Here is a 21,387-nt window from a genome sequence, read left to right as displayed (position 1 = left end):
ACCTATGGGAAATCAACAGCAGCCCCCACACAGGCTTTCTCTGTGGTGCCCCCTACACTGTGGAATGACCTGCCTAAGTAGGTCAGGAGAGCCCCCACTCTCCTGGCTTTCAGCAAACAATGCAAAACCAAATTATTCAAAAAGGCTTTTTACTCAGATAGGAGGGAAGTATTGTAGGGAGGGGGTCTCAGGTGTTTTGCTAATGAGTTAGGAACTATAGACTTCACCAATATGTTGCCTTGCATATTATCTGTTGCTTTGAATATGTACTCCTCCATACTACCTGTGCTTCATGTTATCTAATGTTACTTCTGTTTCAGCAATTCTTCCACTCTGTATTGGATCCTTGCTAATGTCTTTGTAAAATCCTATGACATTGTTTATGGAAATGTCCTTGACACTGTATGGAAAAATGTCCATGATACTGTATGGAAATGTCCGTGATACTGTTTGGAAATGCCCTTGATACTGTATGATGTCCTTGATAATGATTGTACTAATCTCACACTATGTAATCCACCTTGAGTCTCAGTGAGAAAGGCAGACTACAAATAAATAAATAAATAAATAAATAAATAAATAAATAAATAAATAAATAAATAATAAATAAAATTCCTACATGGGAATATCTATCTGTTATGTATTAGCCCTAATTTCAATAAAAGTTAGGCTCCTCTGGCCTCGATTCTTATTGGTTGTTACAGATGGCAGCAGCCAATCGGTCCTCTCTGAATAAAGACCAATCGCTTTCATGTAAATATGTTATATTGTATATAGTTCATGCAAATGATGGTATTCTAAGGTGTTTGTTACTATTGGTTGATGCTTAAATCAGGGGCGGGGTTTGTATGTATATATTGGGGGTCTTCTGTTCTACTGAGTGTCTGTCTGTTCCAGCTGGCAATAAAGCATGTTGTGTTGAGCTGAAATCACTCCTGGCTGAAATCATTCTGAGCATCAGGCTCAGTACATAATACCATCTAAGCACTGTAGTCTGTCAGGCCTTTCTGAAACACTAATATGCAACTATTGTGTATATTAATGAAATGCAAGTTTTCTGCTTCTTGATTAAAAATAAATTGCATTTTTGGCAACCAATTGTTAAGCAATAGCTATGTTTCAATAAAAATCTAACCTTACTGCCTACATGTTTATCACTCTTCAGAGTCTTACCTTCATTACATTCCATGATTATTATTGCATTCATTATTATATCTGGAGGAAACTCAGGAAGCAATCCTAAGCAGGTATATGCAGAAGTAAGTCCCAGTTTATTGAGCGATGCTTATCCCTGGGAAAGTATTCTTAGGACTGTGGCCTAAATTGCAAGAAACGCTGCACAAAAAATTCATGCAGGAAATTTAATATTTGGTACTGAATTCAACACCCCAAGAATCTAGAGAAAGTTTTCTGGCTTCATTGAGCAAAGTAGTAGAATACAAGCCACTTACTCCTAGTTTTTAGAAGTGTTTAGTTTCTCTTAGTATTAATTATTGTGGTTCTGTTTATTTTAGATATTTTCGATTTCAGGCATTAGTAAATGGCTACAAAACAAATGTCTGTAGGCTACTTACAGATTCGTGAGCACAGTCCCAGCCCGCATGAGGCCATCATTTTTCTGTTGTATCTGCATCCCTATGACCTTGCTCAGGTGCTGCTACAGAGCATGGGGGAATGCAGCTGGCTGCTTATTTAAGAGGGTATTGTTTGAGACCAGAATGCCAGGCTGTAGACTGGAAGTGGCAGGTTCATCTAGGAACCCATCCATAGCTATGCAATTATTGCATTGATTTCAGCATGTGATACAAGTACCAAATTGTGGCTACACCTTCTTATCTATCTGTGTGTATGTGTGGTGCCCTCAAGTCAGAGTTGACTTATTGCGACCCCTGGTGGGGTTTTCATGGCAAGAAACTATCAGAGGGGGTTTGCCATTGCCTGCCTCTGCAATCCCGGTCTTCATTGGAGGTCTATTTAGTCTTTTTTCCCTAAAGATTTAGGGCAGTATAAGGTTCTTTCACTTACTTTGTCCTCACAGCAACCCCGTGTGGTAGGATAGCTTGAGACTCCACACAACTGGCCCAAGTTTGATGTCACAGTGGAGATTTGAACCTAGGGTTCCTAATCCAGAACGCTAACCATCATACCACCATTGCTCTCCTATGACTGATAACCTCTTCCATTGCTCATAACTAACCAGAACTTGCTTTGCTAGGGAAAAACTACAAATTCTTTCAAGGGTGGGGAAATCTCAAATTAATCCTAGTTCTACTAGCAGAACAACTAAATATCCTAAACAATTTTCACACAAAGCTCCTGTTCACAACAGATCTCATTCTGCAAGCTGAGAAGAATCCCTGCATCAAAGTAGCATTCTTCCAAGTATACGTGGAGAGCCCTGACATTTTATACAGGGCGTCCCTGTTTCATGCACAGCAACCCATCCATCCAGCACTTGGTTCAGCCAAACACTCACTCATGCATACACAAGAGGAGCCAGCTCTGTGAATCACTGTCAAATCATGTACACAGAGAACAGCAGCTAGCTTTGGTGGGTGGAACACATGAGGAAGCAGAGGAACCTGGAATCCCCTGTCCTGCCGCCGGCCGCCTGTCAAAGACATGTTGAGCAAACATATACACCCCCCGGGCCATGAAAACTTCCCAGAAGAGCCTATGCTAGCCATGGCCTGAAAAAAGATCAAACCCTAGTTTGGTTGATGGAATGTAGGAAACTGGAAGAAGCCCGGTCCGTCAGCCTCTGGGTAGGTTTGATTGCCTGAGGGAGCATCTTTATTCATGAAGTTGCTCCATACCACCATTCTGAGCTGCCCTTCTTCTGAATTGCCCTAAGCAGTCTAAAACATGGCTGAACTAGCATCCTTTATTCTTGATAATCAGGCTAGCAGAGGAAAAACTCCTCCGGCACATTTCCTCTGGGCTTTGGAGTATGATATCAGCTACTCATGCTGTTTTGCACCTTCTGAGCATTCCCCTGAATACATTTCTTGTTTCATTTTAGAATGACTTATCTGAGGACAGAGTTATCTGGCTGCCCATAAAGTGCTTTGTTGTGTTCAGAACATTGGCACACATTTTAAAGTTGTACTGGCAGCCTTCAATCATGCCTCATTGTGACATCACAATGCAGGCAAACATTTATTGGGGAAGGGAAGGGATGAGAGGATTGTTTTGTTGAAAAGGCATGGTCTGAAAAAAAACTTATTAGTCTGCCATCATTATGGAGTATTTTTTTAAACTCTTGAATAGCAGCTTTCTGTTACAGGAAGCCTCTGTCATCTTATCTACATGAACTTTTAGCAAAAACAGATTTGTTGGTTTGTTTATAATATTAGTGTCCTACTCTTCCATCTGAAAAAGATCTACAGGTCTGTATACAACACCCCCACCCCATCAAATTATAATAAATCATGAAAAAATTAACCACTCATCTGGAAAAGAAACCAGAAATCAGCCATAAAAGAACTAAGCCACCTTAGTAGTAAATCACAACCCAAGCACCTTTCAAAAGAAGCACAGAAAGCTAGCAGCAAGGAGATAAGAAGCCATCTTCTCTGGCAAAGAGTTTCATAATTAAAGAGCTGCTATGGAGAAAGCCCTCTTCTGGCTGATCATCCACCTTTTTTTGGATGCAGGACCGGTGCCAGAGTTTCTGGCGCCTAATGTCAGGGGCAGCTTCAGGGCTGTTGCTGCCCCCACGCTCTGCACACGTGCGCACCCAGACTGCGAGATGTGACGTCACACTGCATGTGATGTCATCACGCTGCGAGCTGGCCTCATTGGCAGAGCAGGCAGCTGGGATGGCGCACGGTTGACCTCCCAGCCCTCCCGCTCAGTTGTCCCATGCCACCCCAGCCGCCTGCTGTGCCTGGCCCACAGCTGTGTGCAGGTGGCAGCAGCATGGGGCAACTGAGCAGGAGGGCTGGGAGGCTGCCCACTCTAACTGCTCCACACTGCCATTGCCAGCACGTGGTCCTGGCCAGGCACAGCAGCTGCGGGACAGGCATGGCAGGTGGCTATGGTGGGGCACAGGTGGCTTCCCAGCCCTCCCGCTCAGCTGCCAGTGCTGCTGCCACCAGCTCTGCAGCGTGTGCCCCTGCCCCCGGTGCCCCCTCCGGCGCCTCAGCACTTGAGGCGGCTGCCGGACACACCTCCATGGATGCGCCAGCCCTGTTTGGATGTTGGAGGCTTATGAAAGAGAGCTTCAAACAGATTATCTAAGTGTCCAGTGAAGTTTGTATGCAGAAGGCAACTCTTAACACTTTTCTATGTGCTCTTATATGAATCCAAACAAACTATTAGAAACACTCAGTTTTAGTGATAAGGAAATTGTTCTAGATCTTTATGGTGGACACTGTAGCTAGATGAAACTGTTGTCTAAGACAGCATTTCAGGGTTCTTCTACCCCTGTCCAGCTGAATTCTAGCCAGAATTTATGAAATAATAAGAAAGTTTATTGCTGTCTCCAGTGCAAAGACCCTTTCAATCAATGGATGAGACTGATTAGAAACTGAGTCAGGGCCTGCTGAGCTGCCCTCAGAGACCTGACTGTGTAGGCCATGCATCAACAATGTGTTTTGCTTTAGCTTGATTTTAAGGCATAGCTGATAAGGATCTTCCTATATTGTTTTAAAGACAGATGCCTTTGTGGGGCATATGTGGTTTGCCACATGCGCTTTGAAAAGGGGCTTTCCAGATGCAGCAGAAGCAAGTGAGAGAGAAGGGAAAGACTTGCAAGTCAGTGGGAAAAAATGAATCAAAATGGGAGTCCTTGAACAGCTAAATTTTAAAAACCACATGCTTAAGAAATTACTGTCTAATATTGCAAGGAAACAAACACACTCAGTTCCTTCGCTCCCCCCTAAAGACTTGTCTACACAGCAGCTTTCCCATATCTAGTTAAGTTCAATTCTGCAGTAAACAGAACTGGGAGGAAAAAGGCCACAGGCAAAGGGTGCTATGCTGACCGCACTAATCATATTAGTTCCTGCTCTAGCAGCGATTGACATGAGATTGTCACAGACTTCATTTGGTTTGCAAGAGTCTCATGACTCTTGAAGAAAAGCATCCATCAGGAAGAATCTGAAAACTCATGTACAGAAGCTGTTTTCCTTTCTTTCATCACTTCTTTTTCAACTGTTCTTCTTTTGCAAAGTTGTCTGTCCATTCAGATTCAGGCAATAACCTCTCCCCACCATGTCTGCACAAAGGCAACAATTTTGTAGGTTAATAGTAGTCTATTATATCAAGAACCAACTAAAATGGATGGCTTTTTAGGACAACATGAATCATTATGAAATTCACCAGAACATTATATAAAAAGATGATGATTTTCATCAAGTCCACAAAAATATGGTTTTCTGATTCTGTATACTGAAGCTTAAAAATGTGTTTTCTATTCACACAGCTGTAAGTATTCAGAGACTTATTGTAAGGCATTCTCCCAGTACTCGAAGGAGCACCAAAATCATAACAACTGAAAACGATTCATGTTTGCTTCTGAAGAAAGCAAAATCCCATAGTGTTTCTCAGTACTTTTCTGTTTTTAAAAAAGATGCCAGTAATACTCATATAAAAGGCTGCATTGATTTCCACCAATTCTCCCTTGGGAGAGCTCCCCAAATGGAGCTGATACTTAGTACTGAGTACTGCCACAAAAAAGCCTTGCTGTTTCTGCAGTTTAGACAAATTATTACTCAACCTATCCTGTAGTTTTCTCTTTCTAAGATTATTTTTTCTCAAAAAAGACAGATGTTTTCTAACAAGAACTCTGTTCTGCAAGCCTTTACACATTCAAATCCCACAACCAGTTTGTTAATCACATGGCATTCTGAGCACTGCCAATATGACAAATGAATAGCTTACAGCTTAGACATTTCCTTCATAGTTAGTATTAGATCATGTCTGTGTTTCTCCTCCTCCTGTCCTGAAGTGATAAAGAAGAGAAAGGGGAGCTGCAACTAGCAAATGCTGGCCTGACCACTGCAGGAAGGCAGCAAGTATAATCAGAGCAGTGATGACTGGATTCTTCTTTGATTTCAGATTTGGAGCTTCAAAACCAGGGCTTTTTTTCAGCTGGAACGCGGTGGAACGGAGTTCCAGAACCTCTTGAAAATGGTCACATGGCTGGTGGCCCCGCCCCCTGATCTCCAGACAGAGGGGAGTTTAGATTTCCCTCCGTGCTGTTGAGTGGTGTGGAGGGCAATCTAAACTCCCCTCTGTCTGGAGATCAGGGGGCGGGGCCACCAGCCATGTGACCATTTTCTCCGAGATCAACCCACTGAGTTCCACCACCTCTTTTCCCAGAAAAAAAGCCCTGTTCAAAATGATACAGTTCCCACAGGGAGACTGTATACTGGAACAAAGTCAATGCTAGTGACTTTGCTCCAGCAGTCCTAGTCATACAGTAATGACAACTTTCTGCACGTAAAAAGACTGACAGTGGCACTGGCGAGACAGCTCCATAAGGAAAGAATAGCTCTTGTCTGAGACCAGGACCACAGTCCAAGATACACTTCCTTTACTCAAGTTCTTTCTGAGAGAAGCCTGACATAATTTTTTTTAGATTGGACCCTTCAGCTTCAAGGCCCAAATTATTTGAACATGATCTTCAAGGAAATCAAATTCTAATGAAATATCCACACATCTGAATTTGGTTGGAATTTCCTCACAATTCCTCACTCTTCAGTAGCAATCTTCCCAAAATCAGAGGATGAATTTCCTGGTTCTCCCACTGATGCTAGATCCAGTGACTGATTATGTCTATACTATAGACCTCTAGGCAGGCAGTGGCTGTAAGCATCAGACCTTTCTGATCATCTCCAAGGAGGAGTCATTGGCATGGGGGATGAGATCTGATTATTACTGTGAAAATCATAGCCTGATCTAGTATTCTGAATGGTTCAGTGTCTGCATTGGGCATCTAGAGGCATGATCCATGTGAACTATAGTGCTAATGAAAAGCACAACATCCAGGGGTTCTGTGCCTTCTGTGAGTTGAATTGTGCAGATTAAGTTTATAGTGCTGAGGTTGTCCTCTCAGAATGATTTTTTGGGTTGCTCGTAGAAGAAAGAGGGACTGATGCAGACCAAAAGTGGCCAGTTAACAATGAGTCAGAAACATCCAGAACATTATGGTAATCCCATTCAAATAGTCTTCTTAATCTAGACTTTAGAAATTCAGTCCAAATTCTAGTTTGGATGAACTGCGGTGCCAACTTCAATCCTTTCTCCAATACAGCTTCTAGATCCTAGACAGCACCATGAAAATACCAACCCAGCCACACACACACACCAGTGAAAACTATTTTTAAATAATCTGACAGTAATATAAAGAAAAAACAGGGCAATTTGTCTTGGCTCTTCAGGCTAAAACATATTAGAATTCAGTATCTGAGGTAGCTACATAACTTCATTTTTTTCCTCTTTTAGTGCAATGGAATTTTCAAGATGGAAAAAAGTACTGCCATCTGTCCAATCTAGTCTAATTCTAGAACCACTTTTTACCAAGTAGATCAGATTCTATAAGGGTGCAGAACAATGCAAAGAGACTCAGTTCTAGAAATTAGACAACTCCCTAAGCCAGAACTAGTTCTGCTGGAAGAAAGACTCACCTACCAGGCCCAGTGCTTCAAGACAGACAACTCCCAAATCAAAACCAGTTCCACAAGTGAACCGCACCCCTATCAAGAAGGGCGCTATGAAGAGGGCCGCTCCCAAACCAAGAGATGCTTGGCAAAGGAGTGTGTTTCCCACACAACAGTTGTTCTTGAGGTGAATCTTCATTATCTAAAGTTGTTATTTAAAAGGCAATCTGGTTCTGTAATTATAGAAAATATTATTATTAAGTATTTTTAGAGAGGCTAGCCAATTTTATGTGGATGATCCTGGATCCCATAGCACATGATTTAAAATCTCACGTTGAAGACAGATTTTGCAATGAAAATATTTTACTCTAGTGCATTAGATACCTCCTCAGTAATTAAAAAAAACCAGTTTAAGTCTTCATGTTATTATGTATGATGTTTATTTGTGAAAAATGAAATTTCAGAGTAGTTGCTGTGCTGAAGCATATGAACTTGATGCTGAATATTTCACTGCCAGTAGTAAAACAGACAAACACATGTTTAGACACACTGTTTGCTGTAAAGTATGAATCTGTCTGTCCTTCATGACAAGGTTCCTGCCCCAAAAGTTTCTTCTAAAAAAACTCTATAAACTCAGGTGAATTCCCCTAAAAGCATGGATGCTCCATAAGTCTCCTGAATATACCGCACATGGAATATTCTGGAGACAGTATTTTTTACGTGGATGATGAAAGTCCAGTAAAACTTCTCATAGAGCAAGCACTAACCTGGAACCCATTCGTATCTTGATGCCCACTAATGGGTTTATTTCTGCCATTTGCTTCTTTGACAAACATTTTCCCCCCAGAGCTAAGAGCCAGCCCTGACATTCATTTATCCATCTCGAGTAGAAAATGGCTTGGAAGAACCAGGGAGCACCCATTCAGAAGCTACCTCCATCATAGGAAGCAGTTTGACTTGCAACATCCCAACATTTTGTGAGCAGCCTCAGTACCCCATGGCAGCCATTTTGTGGTTGCCCTCCATGAAAGCCATTTTGTGTGGTGCCCATTCTCCATCCTCAAAATTCCTAGTGTTCACAAGCTCAGCAAGATTTTGGGCCACTGCTGCAGAAAGACCCTTGAACCAGTTTCTCATCATTTGCATAGTATGTACTTATTTTCTAGTGATAGGAGGGAAGGCATGCATGGGAACTTACTTGGAGTTTGAGTGTGTATAGATCACATCTTGCTTGCTGCTTGCTACAGGTTGGGCATAGACTACATCTTGCTTGTTGTTAGCAGAGGTGCAAGAGGGACTACGCACTGGAATTCTTTTGTTTGTCCTAGTTGTGGTTATAGTGCCTTGATTGTTGCAACTGCTGTAGATGCTGTGACGATTCAGAGTGGCCTTGTGCCCCACCCGACTTCCACTCTGGTTTCTCCTCAGTGTGCTTCGTGGAGCATCACAGTAGAGGTCTGGCTCACTTCGGCTACTCTTCATGTTCACAAAGCAGTAATCACTGCCAGGACTGGTAGGGCTGCAGATCTTGTTGTAGTGCCGGCCGCCCCAGCTTTCCATTTGGCTGTATGAGCTGTAGCGTTTATTCTCTGCATCCCGTTTGAGTGTTCCATTGTACAGCTGAGGATGAGGACAGCAGAAAGAAAGAAGGGGAAGAATAAGAAAGAAAATCATATCAGTTCTTCACTGGATTTCTACTCATTCATTCATTCTCAAGATTTTTATTTATTATTTATTTATTTAATTTTATTTTTAACCCGCCCTCCCCGCAAGCGGGCTCAGGGCGAGGTACAACATTGATTAAAATACAACTTAAAATCAATTATAAAAACAGATAAAATACTGTGCCCCTTTCGGGGCAACCAGCTGACGTGGACTCTCCATACTCCTTGTAGAGGGAGACTGGTGGAAGGCTCAGCAATGATGGGCTAAAATTAGCCTCCACCATAAGCCTGGTGGAACAGGTCTTACAGGCCTGCCTAAATGATACAAGATCCTGGCGGGCCCGAGTGTCCTCAGACAGTTTGGTTCATGTTTAAAAGGAAGGGGCTGCAGGTTCACTGGGTATTTAGAGCCTTCTGCCAGCAAAAAGCCACTCTTTCATCTTATGTTTTTGAATTTTGTTTCTGTTGTTGTTAATGAATGATCCATTGCTATGTCTGCAAGGGGTTGCTGATTAACAGGGCCAGGAAGGGTTTTTACCCATGGTTCTGATCACGGCTTTTTTTCTGGGAAAAGAGGTGGTGGAATTCAGTGGGTTGCCCTTGGAGAAAATGGTCACATGGCTGGTGGCCCCGCCCCCTGATCTCCAGACAGAGGGGAGTTTAGATTGCCCTCCGCTCCACGGCGCCATGGCGCCGAGGGCAATCTAAACTCACCTCTGTCTGGAGATCAGGGGGTGGGGCCACCAGCCATGTGACCATTTTCAAGCGGTTCCGGAACTCTGTTCCACTGCGTTCCAGCTGAAAAAAAGCCCTGGTTCTGATGACTAATAGGCCCTGAGGATTTTGCCTTCTCCATTGCAAAAATATATATTCTATGTGTCTGCTTAAGGGATATATATTCTATGTGTCTGCTTAAGGGATTCTGGGGGCTTGCTGCACAATAGAGGGCTGATGATGGATAGAAACAGAGGTTTCCATTGTGTCTGGACCTAATACCAGCCCTCTTTTCTTGGTTACCCCAACAGGCAGGTTGGGGAGATTGCCAGCAGCAGTTGGGCTGTCCTTTGCACCCACTGTCCCCAGTCTGTGCTGTGCCCAGACATGAGGAACCTGTAATCAGTAAAGCTGTAGCCTGATTCTCCACAGCACAGTGTGCCTATGTTCTCCCCCCTCCCCCATGGGCTGCTCCATTCCAGGCACATGAGATGTTTAAAAAAATGAATCCTTAATATCTCCGGCTCATGTATATTTACATCTATATTTCAGCTACAGGGGTGAGGTATTACTCTTACACAACGAAGCAAAGGTGTGGTTCAGGATCACAGTTAACAAGCATAGTTCTTGGATCTGAGTCCAATCCATCCCATCAGATATTCATTGAGGTCTAATGCAACATTCCAAGAACCTTGCAGCTAGTTGCTCCCCACCCAAGCACTCGGTCATTTTCTGCATCTGCTTTGTGGTGGACAGTCATATGTTGAGGAATCCAGATTTTTTAAGACTTCCAAATATGTGTTGACCTGCCATCTAAAACTATTCACAAGAACAGCACACCTCAGTGATATAGTTGTAAAAAGCCACATGTCTGGAGGAGGGGAGGGCAGGAAAGAAGAGTGAGATTATGTTAATCTCCTTTAAGTAGGAATCACTCTTTCCTCAGATATACCAATTTTTAATCTGAAATTTATTCACTGACCTTAAATGCAAATTCCTTTTTATATATCGAAAGGGACACATACACATTATTGTGATCGATACTCTTTGTTTCACTCTAAGAGGTATGACAAAGAGGCATGACTCCAAGAGGAACGACAAAGGAAATTAGAGCAAGGAAAGTAATATATCATTTGCTCTGCTGTCACTTAGCATCACCAAGATTCAGTGAATTCTAGTGAGGGGATCACATGTTGGCGGCAGAGCATTCGTTTTGTATGCAGAATGTCCCAGGTTCACTGTCCAGCAACTCTGGCAAAATAAAGCAGGAAGGAGAAAGTCCTTTCCCTGAGTTTGACTCTGGAGTACTACAGACCTTGATAGACTAATGGTTTGACTCAGTATAAGGTAGCTTCATGTGATTTGCTCATTAGGAATATTTTTCAATTACAACTTATCCACCATATTCATGGTTTGATGTTCCAAGCCAAAGGAAACATTTTGTAGCAAAAAAATACTCTTATTGGAGAAAGAGAGCTTTTTCTTTATTTTATCAGTGAGAAGGTCTGGTACCCCTTTATCCATTTCACTGTAAGGATTAAAAGCTACCTAGTAAAAATGAGGATTGTGACTTTAACTTGCAGAGCAGAGAAAAGGCTAAAATAACAGATGGAAATACTATCCCTTAGAAACTGGGAATGGAATGAGTCATAGAACCTCAGACAGGGAATGCAGTGATATCAAGGGAACAGATGTAAGCAATGTACTGTTTTGCAGGTAGTATTGCTTTTATTATGTGAATGGGACTGTTAATTTTTCTATAATGAAACTTACTAGAATACAAAAAAGTCAGTATGCATATAACATAACACAGCTTAGCAGTTATGTAGTGCTTACAGTTTTCAAAGTACTTTTTCTACTTGACCTTGTCTTAATCCTTACAACAGTCCTGTAAATTAGGCCAGTATTTTTGTTCCCATATTGAAGACAGTGAACAGAAGCTGATAGAAAGTGTGGCTTGCCTAAGGCTACCTAGTGAGGTTTTGGCAGAGGTTAAGATTTGAACCGGGGACTTCTGGGATCACAGTTCTATTAGCCATTACACCATGTTTTATAAGGTGCATATGTACACATATTTGAAATACAGTACAATACAATAAAAAGCAAAAATAATATGCTGGGTTCAAGCAGGAGCGTCTTTTCACACAAAAGAAGCTGTTTTCCACATGTCTGCAGGAGACATCTTGCATATTCCACCCCACCCAACCTCCGCTTGCACTGACATGCTTCTGAGGACTCATCTAAGTGAGAGGTGCCTTCCCAAACAGATAATAACTTGGCATTCACTATTCCCAGCCTCATGGGGAGGAGGACGATGTCAGAAAGCTCAACAGCTATAGAAAGTGGCTTGCCGTTCCAAAATATAGCACAAAAAGAAACTTTAATCAATCCTTCTCCAAAACATATCGAAACAAACAACATACACATATTTGTGCACAAATTTCTCTTTGCTTTTTCTTCTTCTAGTCACTTGGTGAAAATAAATGCTAAAGAAAACAGAAGCCTGGCATAAATAACATGTTAAGTCTTTAATGGAAACATAATAGCTAGCTGAACTGTTTGCAGCAAACGCCCCAGGGATTCAACATCTCTGCCAAGTTACTGTCTCTATTATTTCTTTTTTTCCTGCTCGAATAAAAGCAGATGTTGATTTATAGAAGAGAAACATGGTAAGCTTATGCCTAGTGCACTGTTTTTCCTTATTCCCACCACTCACCAAACATCAAACACCTTTGAAAAGAACCAAAATTAGCCTGTACACAGGCAATGGCAATTCTGGAGCAGTGTCCGGAAGGCTGGCCAAAGGAGAGACAGACAGACAGGCAGAGACAGTGAATGACAGGCAAAGACACAATGGTCTCACCATTTAAACCACGATGCCAGGGTTGGTTCAAGTAGTTGCCTAGTTTCAACTTGGATTGGAATTGGTAAAGAAATTATTATAATACTCATTTCGTTTGTGGGTGTTGGGGCACTGAATCATTATACCTGACACCCCAGTAAACATTACTCAGGGGCATTCTGAATGTGTTGAACCCTGAAGCAAGAGGTGAAACAATGTGAGCATGTGTACACTACAGATTAATCAGGGCATCAAACTCCTAAGTGAATTTGAGAGCCATTGTGTTGTATATTGTCAGGGTTTAGGGTTGCCAGGTTGAGCCTAGCAACAGGCAGGAAGGTGGGGACATCACCAGTGCAATGATGTCACTTCTGGGGAATATCTGGAAGCAATGTGCCATGACTTCTGAGTATTCCCTGGAAGTGACATCATCACACAGTGAGTTTTTTAAATTATTTATTTTAATGTTTAATTCCCACCACAACCACTCCAAGCAGCAGCAGGGAATGGGAACATGGGACAGGGGATTCCTGCTCCTAACTGGGGCTTGGCAGCCCTATCAGGTTCCAAATCCTAAGGGATGGGGCTCTTCTTGAGTATGGATAACAGAGGAGGTTCAGGCCTTACCTTCCTGCAGCGCCCCCCCCTCTGGGGGGGGGCTCTGATCTGTGCTGGCCTGAGAGGGGTGAGGAAGCTGTCAGCATCCTCTGTGGGATCGCCTGTGGGTTCAGCTCAGTGGTGGACCTCTGCTCCTCTCTGTGTTATGCCCACCCAACCCTTTCTGATCTGCTTCCAGGCAGAGCTTCTCCCAGGGGCTCATTGTAGTTGCTCTAGCCACTGGCAGGACCTGAGTTGCCCACCAGGGAACCTCCACCAGCCCAGGTAAATCCAGGAATGGGCTCTAGACTCCAGACAGATGTTCTTGTGGCATAGGATAAAGATCCAGCTTTCAGTTCTGAAGTTGGGTTCTATTTCCAAGTCATCAATGTTTAGGGTTGCTGCCACCAGGTGGTTGCTGGAAATTTCCTGGAACTGTTCTCCAGACAACAGAGGGAAGTTCCCCTAGAGAAAATGGCTGCTTTGGAGGTTAGACTCTATGGCCCCACTGAAGCCCTTCCCCTCTCCAAACCCTGCCCTCTCCAGTCTCACCCTCAAAAGTCTCCATGGATTTCCCTAACTGGTGCTGGTGGTATTGTAGATTGACAATGACATTGTGAACTCTATCCTTTTTTTTCCTAGCAGATATATAAGATAACTGTCTTAAACAGTTTCAGGTGGGTAGCCGTGTTGGTCTGCAGTAGAAGAGCAAGATTCAAGTCCAGTTGCACCTTAGAGACCAGTTAGATATGAGCTTTCAAGAGTCAAACCTCCCTTTTTATCTGACAAAGGAAACTTTGACTCTCAAAAGTTCATACCCTGAAAATCTAGTTGGTCTCTAAGGTGCAACTGGACTCAAGTCTTATCTTAAGCAGATCTCTTTTGTAGCTTTATAGGACATTGGTAAAACTAGATGAAGCTAGTAACAGCAGTTATTGCCCCAGAAATGCCACAATGGAAATTCTCTTTACCCTGATTGCACTACTTGTGCATATGAACCTTGGTTCATATTTCAGTTCATGCCCACCTCTAGTTGTTGTTATTTACTTCATTGATACTGTGGCTTTCTGCCCAATGGGGGTCCAAAACATTTTACATAATTCTCCTATCCTACATTTTATTCTCACTCAGCAAGTTTAGTAAGTCTAATCATATTTCTTATAGTAACATGCATTTTTCTTTTGCTAAAGGCTAGGATGATAATAATAGTAAAATTTATTTAGCACCTCCGAGTGCTCAAAGGGACTTGCAGACAGTTTCTCTGTTATCCAGGCAATCATAAACTACTTGAAATTCACCAATCCAGCTACAGCCCACCCTCTGGTTTAATAGAGTATCTCAACATTACTTATGAAATAAGTAAATGGGTGTTATCGCCATTTTTCACATGGCCAGACTGAGTCACAGAGGTATTAGGTGGCATAATATTGTATTTAAAACGTTTATGACTTTAAAAAACTGTGGATCACCATGTACTTTACAGAAGTAGATCATTATAATTATCTACATTATACAGCTGGAGAAAGTAAAGCACCAAAATTACTTGGATAGCTCATCAGGTCAACAAGAGAGACAAAAATTAAGCCCAGATTTCCTGAAGCCTTCTGGGTCCACAAGCCTGCCTATTAGCTGGGTGTTTCCAGAGCTAGCAAAGCAATCTTTTCTGAAAAAATATGATTACTATTAATTTTTAAACTGGTGGTTTATTTGTTTCTAGAGCAACAGATGGTGTGGAAGTAAAAAATATGCACAAACACGTTGAGAGGGTGTGTCCCTCTCAAGCCAGAGGGGAAAACCATGGCAATGAAATATGATGGTGTACCACCCTGACTGATGTGAACACCCTTGATCCTGCTTGCACAATCAATCCATTTCTGTCTGTTAAAATCCACAGCTGGAAGAGGAAAACTTGCAAAACCAGCAAAAAGTTATTCTTCCCCCTCTTAAATGCTTCTTCCTTCCTTTATCCTATATTTTTATTTGATACTTTTCCATTTTTTTTCTTCTTGAAGATAAGATTTGGTCCTTATTTGAGCATGGCCTGCATGTGGATTTGGACAAGTGATTCCTCTCATACTTTGAAGTCAAGCATTTTCCAGTTATCTTGCATAACTGGAACATCAGAAAAGTCCAACAGAAGTTCCAGTCATGGGCAACTTTTGAAAATACCATTTTTACTTAACTCTTTCTTGCCGGCAATCAGAGCATATATCAGACTTTCTTGACTGATCCAGTTCTATGAAAATCTCACTTGCAAGGTAACTAGAAAAAATGTCTTGATGTTGAGAGAAGTAGCTAGTCATCTTCACTGACCATTCTCTAATCTAACCTTTGCTAAACTCCCAATGTGCATTCAGAAACATCTGCACTCATGAAATAAATTCTGCTAATTTCCCTTTTAATGGCATTGCATTACACGAAAGTATAGTCACACAACATTGTCTGTGGAAATTATATTTTGTTGGGGATAACGTATGAAGGAAACCCTTAAATGGTACCTTCTTCTGTTATTTGCATTCACCACTCCCCAGAATAAAAGAATATGTGAAATATGTGTCCTTGCCAGGGCCGGATCTAGAGGGGGGGTAGGGGGGTAGTCTGCCCCCGGCCGGAAGCAGCTCCCAGAGCATGCAGGCGGCAGCATGGGCAGCCGCGCTGCCTTTTGCTTGCCCCGCGGGACAGGGGGCGGCTGGCTTGCCGCGCACCCCCTGTCCTGCAGGGCAGGAAAAGGGCAGCACGGCCGCCCACGCCACTCGCTTGCCCCGCAGGAGAGGGGGCAGCCAGCTGCCCCCTGTCCCGCAGGGTAGGCGCATGGCGTGGGCAGCCTCGCAGCCCCCCGCACTGCCTTTTGCTTGCTCCGCAGGACAGAGGGCGCGCGGCAAGCCGGTCGCCCCTTGTCCCACGGGGCAGGCGAAAGACAGCGTGGGGGGCTGCAAAGCCGACCGCACCATTCGCTTCTGAAGCGAATGGCCTGGGCAGCTTCTCAGCCCCCCCCCGCTGCCTCCAGCGTGCAGCATGATGATGTCATCAAAATGACGCCATCACGCCGTGTCAGGAGCGCACGCGCGCTATGCGCGCGAGGGTCGGCAAGCATTGCCCCGGGTGCCAGGAGCGCTAGATCTGGCCCTGGTCCTTGCTGCACCCCTGTTCCTGCCTGGTACACTGGACCTTGGGTTTCCCAATGGCATAGACTCATATGAGTTGTCTTAGTCTTAGTCTTAGTCGCTGGCTTTAAAACTACAGAGTGCTGATTCAGAGTGGTGTACCTCACTCAAGTGCTCCTGCACATTGAAAAATCAGATTATCTCAACCAACCACAGTTGGTTGGTTTGGTTAAACAAGATCCAAATAGGCCTATTCATGTAATTTCATAAACGGGTTGCTGTTTTCATCAATAAGTAGGGTGCCCAACTGGCACGGGGGGAAATCGGATAAGAGCATTCAAGCTTGGGCTTAACAGCTTTGACATTCTCTGCCATATGTCACCCCCTGCATGTTCCACCTGAACTCTAGCTAAGCACTTGGGTGGAGGTATGAATGACTGTATCTAACTTAGGAGAAGAAGGCTAGCTTCAGGTCTCCTGCTGCCAGCCTTCATCATCCGTCAGTACAGCAAGGGACTACATGGTATTACACAAGCAGGGTGTTCTCAGGGTAACCAGATGAGGAGAGAAAGCTTTAAAAAAAGCAAGGTAGATGGCAGGGTACAAGCCAGCAGACATTGGCCCGCATACCAGTCAGACCTACTGCCCAGGACCTAACTAGAGGCCCTCCTCCTGGAAGGAACTGCTAAATATCTGTGGGAGGGCTTTCAGGATTCCCTGCCTTGGCAACTGAACTATTACAATGTCAGAGCATCTGAAATTGGTTATGATGCCATAGATGCCAAACTAGCCAAGGAGATTGTAGCTGGGAGGATGGTACTATATCTTGGCCTTGTGTGAAGTTTTAATCCCAGACAAAGTGACAACTTCCTATTCCCTCACAGAATTTGGACTGCATATTATTCCATCCTCTCAGTAACTGAACCACACCACAACAGCTCAACCTATCAGTGTCAGAAACTTCAACAACACAAATGCATGCAGTATAGATATAGAGGAGATATTAAAGTTCTCCCACTGCATTTCTCAAGTAATAATTCCAGCATATATATAATAACAAATAAAAGGTTATTAAAATATGTATTCTAACAGCAGAAATTTCCAAGAAGCCCAACTAAAATGCGGTGTTTTGCTGAAGTCAATTGTTTAAATGAGAAGTGACACAAACTGACTCTTATTGTAGATATCAAAGCAGATATGGAAAGATCATGAATAAATCTACTGAATGTACCAGACATTGACTAGTACTGCCACTCAAACTTATTTAAATGGCACTTTTTTCAGTTTACAAAATGCTTTGTAATTCTAAATTGCCTTGATATTGTTGAACAGTAATAATACTGTGTCTTCTTATGGTACATTCATTTTGGTTGCTTTTAAACACACACACTAAAAGGATATATAGACTTCCATGCAATACATTTAGGAGAAAAGTATTTTAAAACATACTCTCTGTTTTTGCACAGTCATAACAAACCTCTTTTTGCCCTCTTTAGGGTCATGGGAAGCTTACTCAGAAAAGAATTTAACCAGCGCCCACTTCTATTATTCTTTTTGCGTCCCACTTCCTTTCTTACTAGCACAGCATGTTTGCCTTCTCATTTTTGTCTGAATCTGTCTGACTGCAGCATCACTTCCTCGTTTTGAGTTTATTCAGTCCATTGTCAGTCATGTATTTTGCTGCAAGTAACCCTCTACCCAGACTGTAAATTCCTCATTTACCAGAGAGTTAACAAGTTTCAGAAGTAGTCATTATCATGACTAATTAATGACATATTTCTAATGAAATCTGCAGAAGTTGTGTATGCCCATGTACACATATGACACATATGAAGCCAGGAGTTTTGTAAGCTCCACAGATGCATGAACACAGCTTTAGTCCCAAACATGTCATTTTTGTATATGAGCTCAGAAGGCAGAATGGAGTTATGGAAACAGAAAGGAACAAATTCTCCTGTGCCTATAGGGAATGCTCTCAATTTATTCTGGTGTAAGCTATAATGGGCCCTAACTTTGATGGCCCAGGGAAGTCTGATCTCATCAGGTCTCAAAAGCAAAGAAGGGTCAGCCCTGGTTAGTACTTGGATGGGAGACCACCAAGGAAGTCCAGGGTCATCACACAGAGGCAAACATGGGAAATTCTTCTGTTTGCCTCTTGCCTTGAAAACTCTATGGAGTTGTCATAAGCTGGCTGCAACTTCACAGAACTTTACACGTACTAGATTTAATGAGAATAGAGCCCATTTCATTAGACTGCCAACACTGATGATCAGACTCAACTTTTGGACATAATGTTCTACTTCATTCAGATAGACAAGCAACCTGTACTGTATTTCTTTACGTATCCAGTGGTAGTTGGGATGAGAAAAACTTATCATAGCTGCAGCAACTTTTCAAGAGAAAAACAGGTTGTATAACAAGTTCCATTAATGAGACTGACGATTGAATTGTTTAGAAGATATCTCAGTTTTGGGGGAGGGGGACAAAACCTCTCCAATTGACTTCATTTTGACCTCTTACAACGCTTGTTTTATTTAAAAGGCTTATTTATGTGGTAAGTCAGTCAATGAGACCTAATTCCAAGTTAATATGAGTAGGCTGGGCTGCAAGGCTTCCATTCCAATTATGTAAGAACATGAAAAAAAATAATGAGGGATATTTTTTTTCTTGCCAGGATTGGGAGTATACCATAATTTGCAAAAATCTGTTAATTTTGGATTGGATCAAAAAATGCCTTGTGCAAGTAGGAGGCACTTCTTCTTGCCCAAGGTGGGAGCAGGTTCTGTCATTTCAGTTGGCTTCCTGCTCAAGATACAGCTTCTCCACCGCACACCAGTTGAAGGCCCCCCAATCAACATGAGCAGCTTGGGTGGGGGGGGGCAGAGGGGAGGTACAAAGATTTATTCTGCAAGCAAGTTCCCTTTAAAATTCTTAAGATCCAACCATTAGATCATAGGATAGACACACAACCCTTTACCAAACTGTACCATTATCATTTGATAACTGGACTTACTTGTTCCTTTAGATTTTTAAAAAGGCTTTTTATTGAAAAAAAACCCAGTTCCAAATGATCACTAAAGAGCATTGAAAGTGCATTATCCAACGTGTGTGGAAGCTGCCGGTGTGTTCTCCCCACCCATCTGGACTTGCTTGGGTGTATGCACAAAGAGAGGAAAGGAGAAGTAGAGCTTGCTTTACTCTTACAAGGATTCCTGTATGCATGGTTGTTTGGCCTACTTATCCAGGCCAAAGGGTCTTAGGATTTCTGAGCAGACTGCATTCTAAGCAAAGCTCTGTCTCACATTTCCTTCCCAATAGAATGTCATGGTTCACATAACAAGCCTTACCCCATGGCCCCAGCTGTTGTTTCCTGTGTGGGCTTTTGCATAGTAGCTACCACGGGCTGTTCCATAGCTGTAACCATCAGACAGACCATCATACATAGAACCTGTAAGCAGAACAACAGTATTAGGTTTGAAAAAGATGAGCTCCAATCCAAACTCCTATAGATACCAATTAAAAGAATAAACATTAAGTTCTGTGCCCTCTCAGCAAAGTATGTTTTATTGTGCTGGTCCAGGAAAGAAAAAGAAAACCATGAATAACCATAGATATGATTGGATTAGAAAATCTACCTAAAGCAGTTTCTGGAGCATGGAAAACAGCTCTTCTGATCCCTGTTGTATAATGGCAGAATTCAAAAGTATTTGCAATTCAAAAAGTTATATTAAAAGTCTGAAATATTACAATATTTGCAAAAAAAATCAGTTCTAAAGGTGACTAGGTGAAAAAAGGTTGTTTGAGTGTTCACTTTGCTTTCCATTTGGTTCATGATGAGATGTTTATCCCCCCTCCCTTCCTGTACTGAATGATGGTGAACATCATTTTCACATAACTTTCTGTTATATAAAATCCAAGCAGGGAAACCAGCAAAATATTCTGAGTAGACAAGGGCATGGACCAGGAAAAAACCATGGACTGTTGTTCCATGGTCTGTCACGTTTCACAGACCACAAACAATGAACTTTTCATGGACCCGCCCCTGTTCGTGGACCGGTTTGTTGGTCCATGGTCTATCACTTCTGGGGGCCCTAGGACTGTCCCCTTCACACTCAAAGATGCCAAACTCGCAACAAGTCTCCAGAAGGCTGGCCAAGATTGCATTTCAGAGGTCCGAGTTACAGACCCCCAAAGTGCCGCCCCAGGAAACTTCCAGTAGAAGAATAGGAACCGCAAATGTCAATTGACTTGCATTGGCTTGCAGCACCAAAAAGTTGCAATGAAAACATTGAATTGAGTTGGAGAATCTTCCTCTGAGAATGGAATGATGGCTCTTAGAGTGGAATGATGGTTCTTGGGAGCATAAAACCTGCTCTGGGGCAGGAATGGGGAAGGAGAGAAGTACTCTTTTAGGGGGCAATAAAGGAAATGTTTTTGGGGAGACAGGAGGAATATTCTTTTAAAGGACAATCTATGAGAGGAGGTTAAAATTGGGGGGAAGGAATGGATGTTCTTTGGGGAGACAGGAATATCCCTGTACAGGAAAGGACATAAATGATCTATGAGGGGAGGTTAATGCGGGGGAAAGGAGAGTTTCCTGGAGGAAATAGAAATATCCCCAATGGGCTGGCCAAGGGGAGGCTGGAATTGCCGACTCTGGGAGGGAGAAAAATCATCATGAGGAGGCAGACCTGAGCATGGGGAGACTAAAAGACAGAATGGGGGGGGGCAGACATCTTGAGAGGACAGATGTGGAAAGGAGGATGAAAGTGAGGATTTTGTGGGGAGGAGGCAGATGTGAACAGCCAGGCATTGGCAGGTCTCCAATGCACATCATCATTGCATTTCATAATGAGGAG

The 21,387-nt window shown here is 42.8% G+C and overlaps 1 protein-coding gene across 1 annotated transcript in view; it reads right to left on the bottom strand.

The window, feature by feature from the left end:
• The window catches only part of PKP1 (plakophilin 1), a 72,939-nt gene that overhangs the window by 35,704 nt on the left and 15,848 nt on the right, over nt 1-21,387 (bottom strand). The window contains exons 2-3 of the mRNA XM_054980652.1: nt 19,876-19,976; nt 8,806-9,227 (exon numbers count right to left, since the gene is read on the bottom strand). Of these exons, the coding sequence (XP_054836627.1) occupies nt 8,806-9,227; nt 19,876-19,976 (523 nt within the window). The remainder of the gene's footprint in view (nt 1-8,805; nt 9,228-19,875; nt 19,977-21,387) is intronic.

The sequence above is a fragment of the Eublepharis macularius genome, chromosome 5 (genome assembly GCF_028583425.1).
Source record: "Eublepharis macularius isolate TG4126 chromosome 5, MPM_Emac_v1.0, whole genome shotgun sequence".
Classification (NCBI taxonomy): domain Eukaryota; kingdom Metazoa; phylum Chordata; class Lepidosauria; order Squamata; family Eublepharidae; genus Eublepharis; species Eublepharis macularius.
Note: the sequence above shows the minus strand (reverse complement) of the source record. Positions and strands in the feature narration are given on the sequence as shown.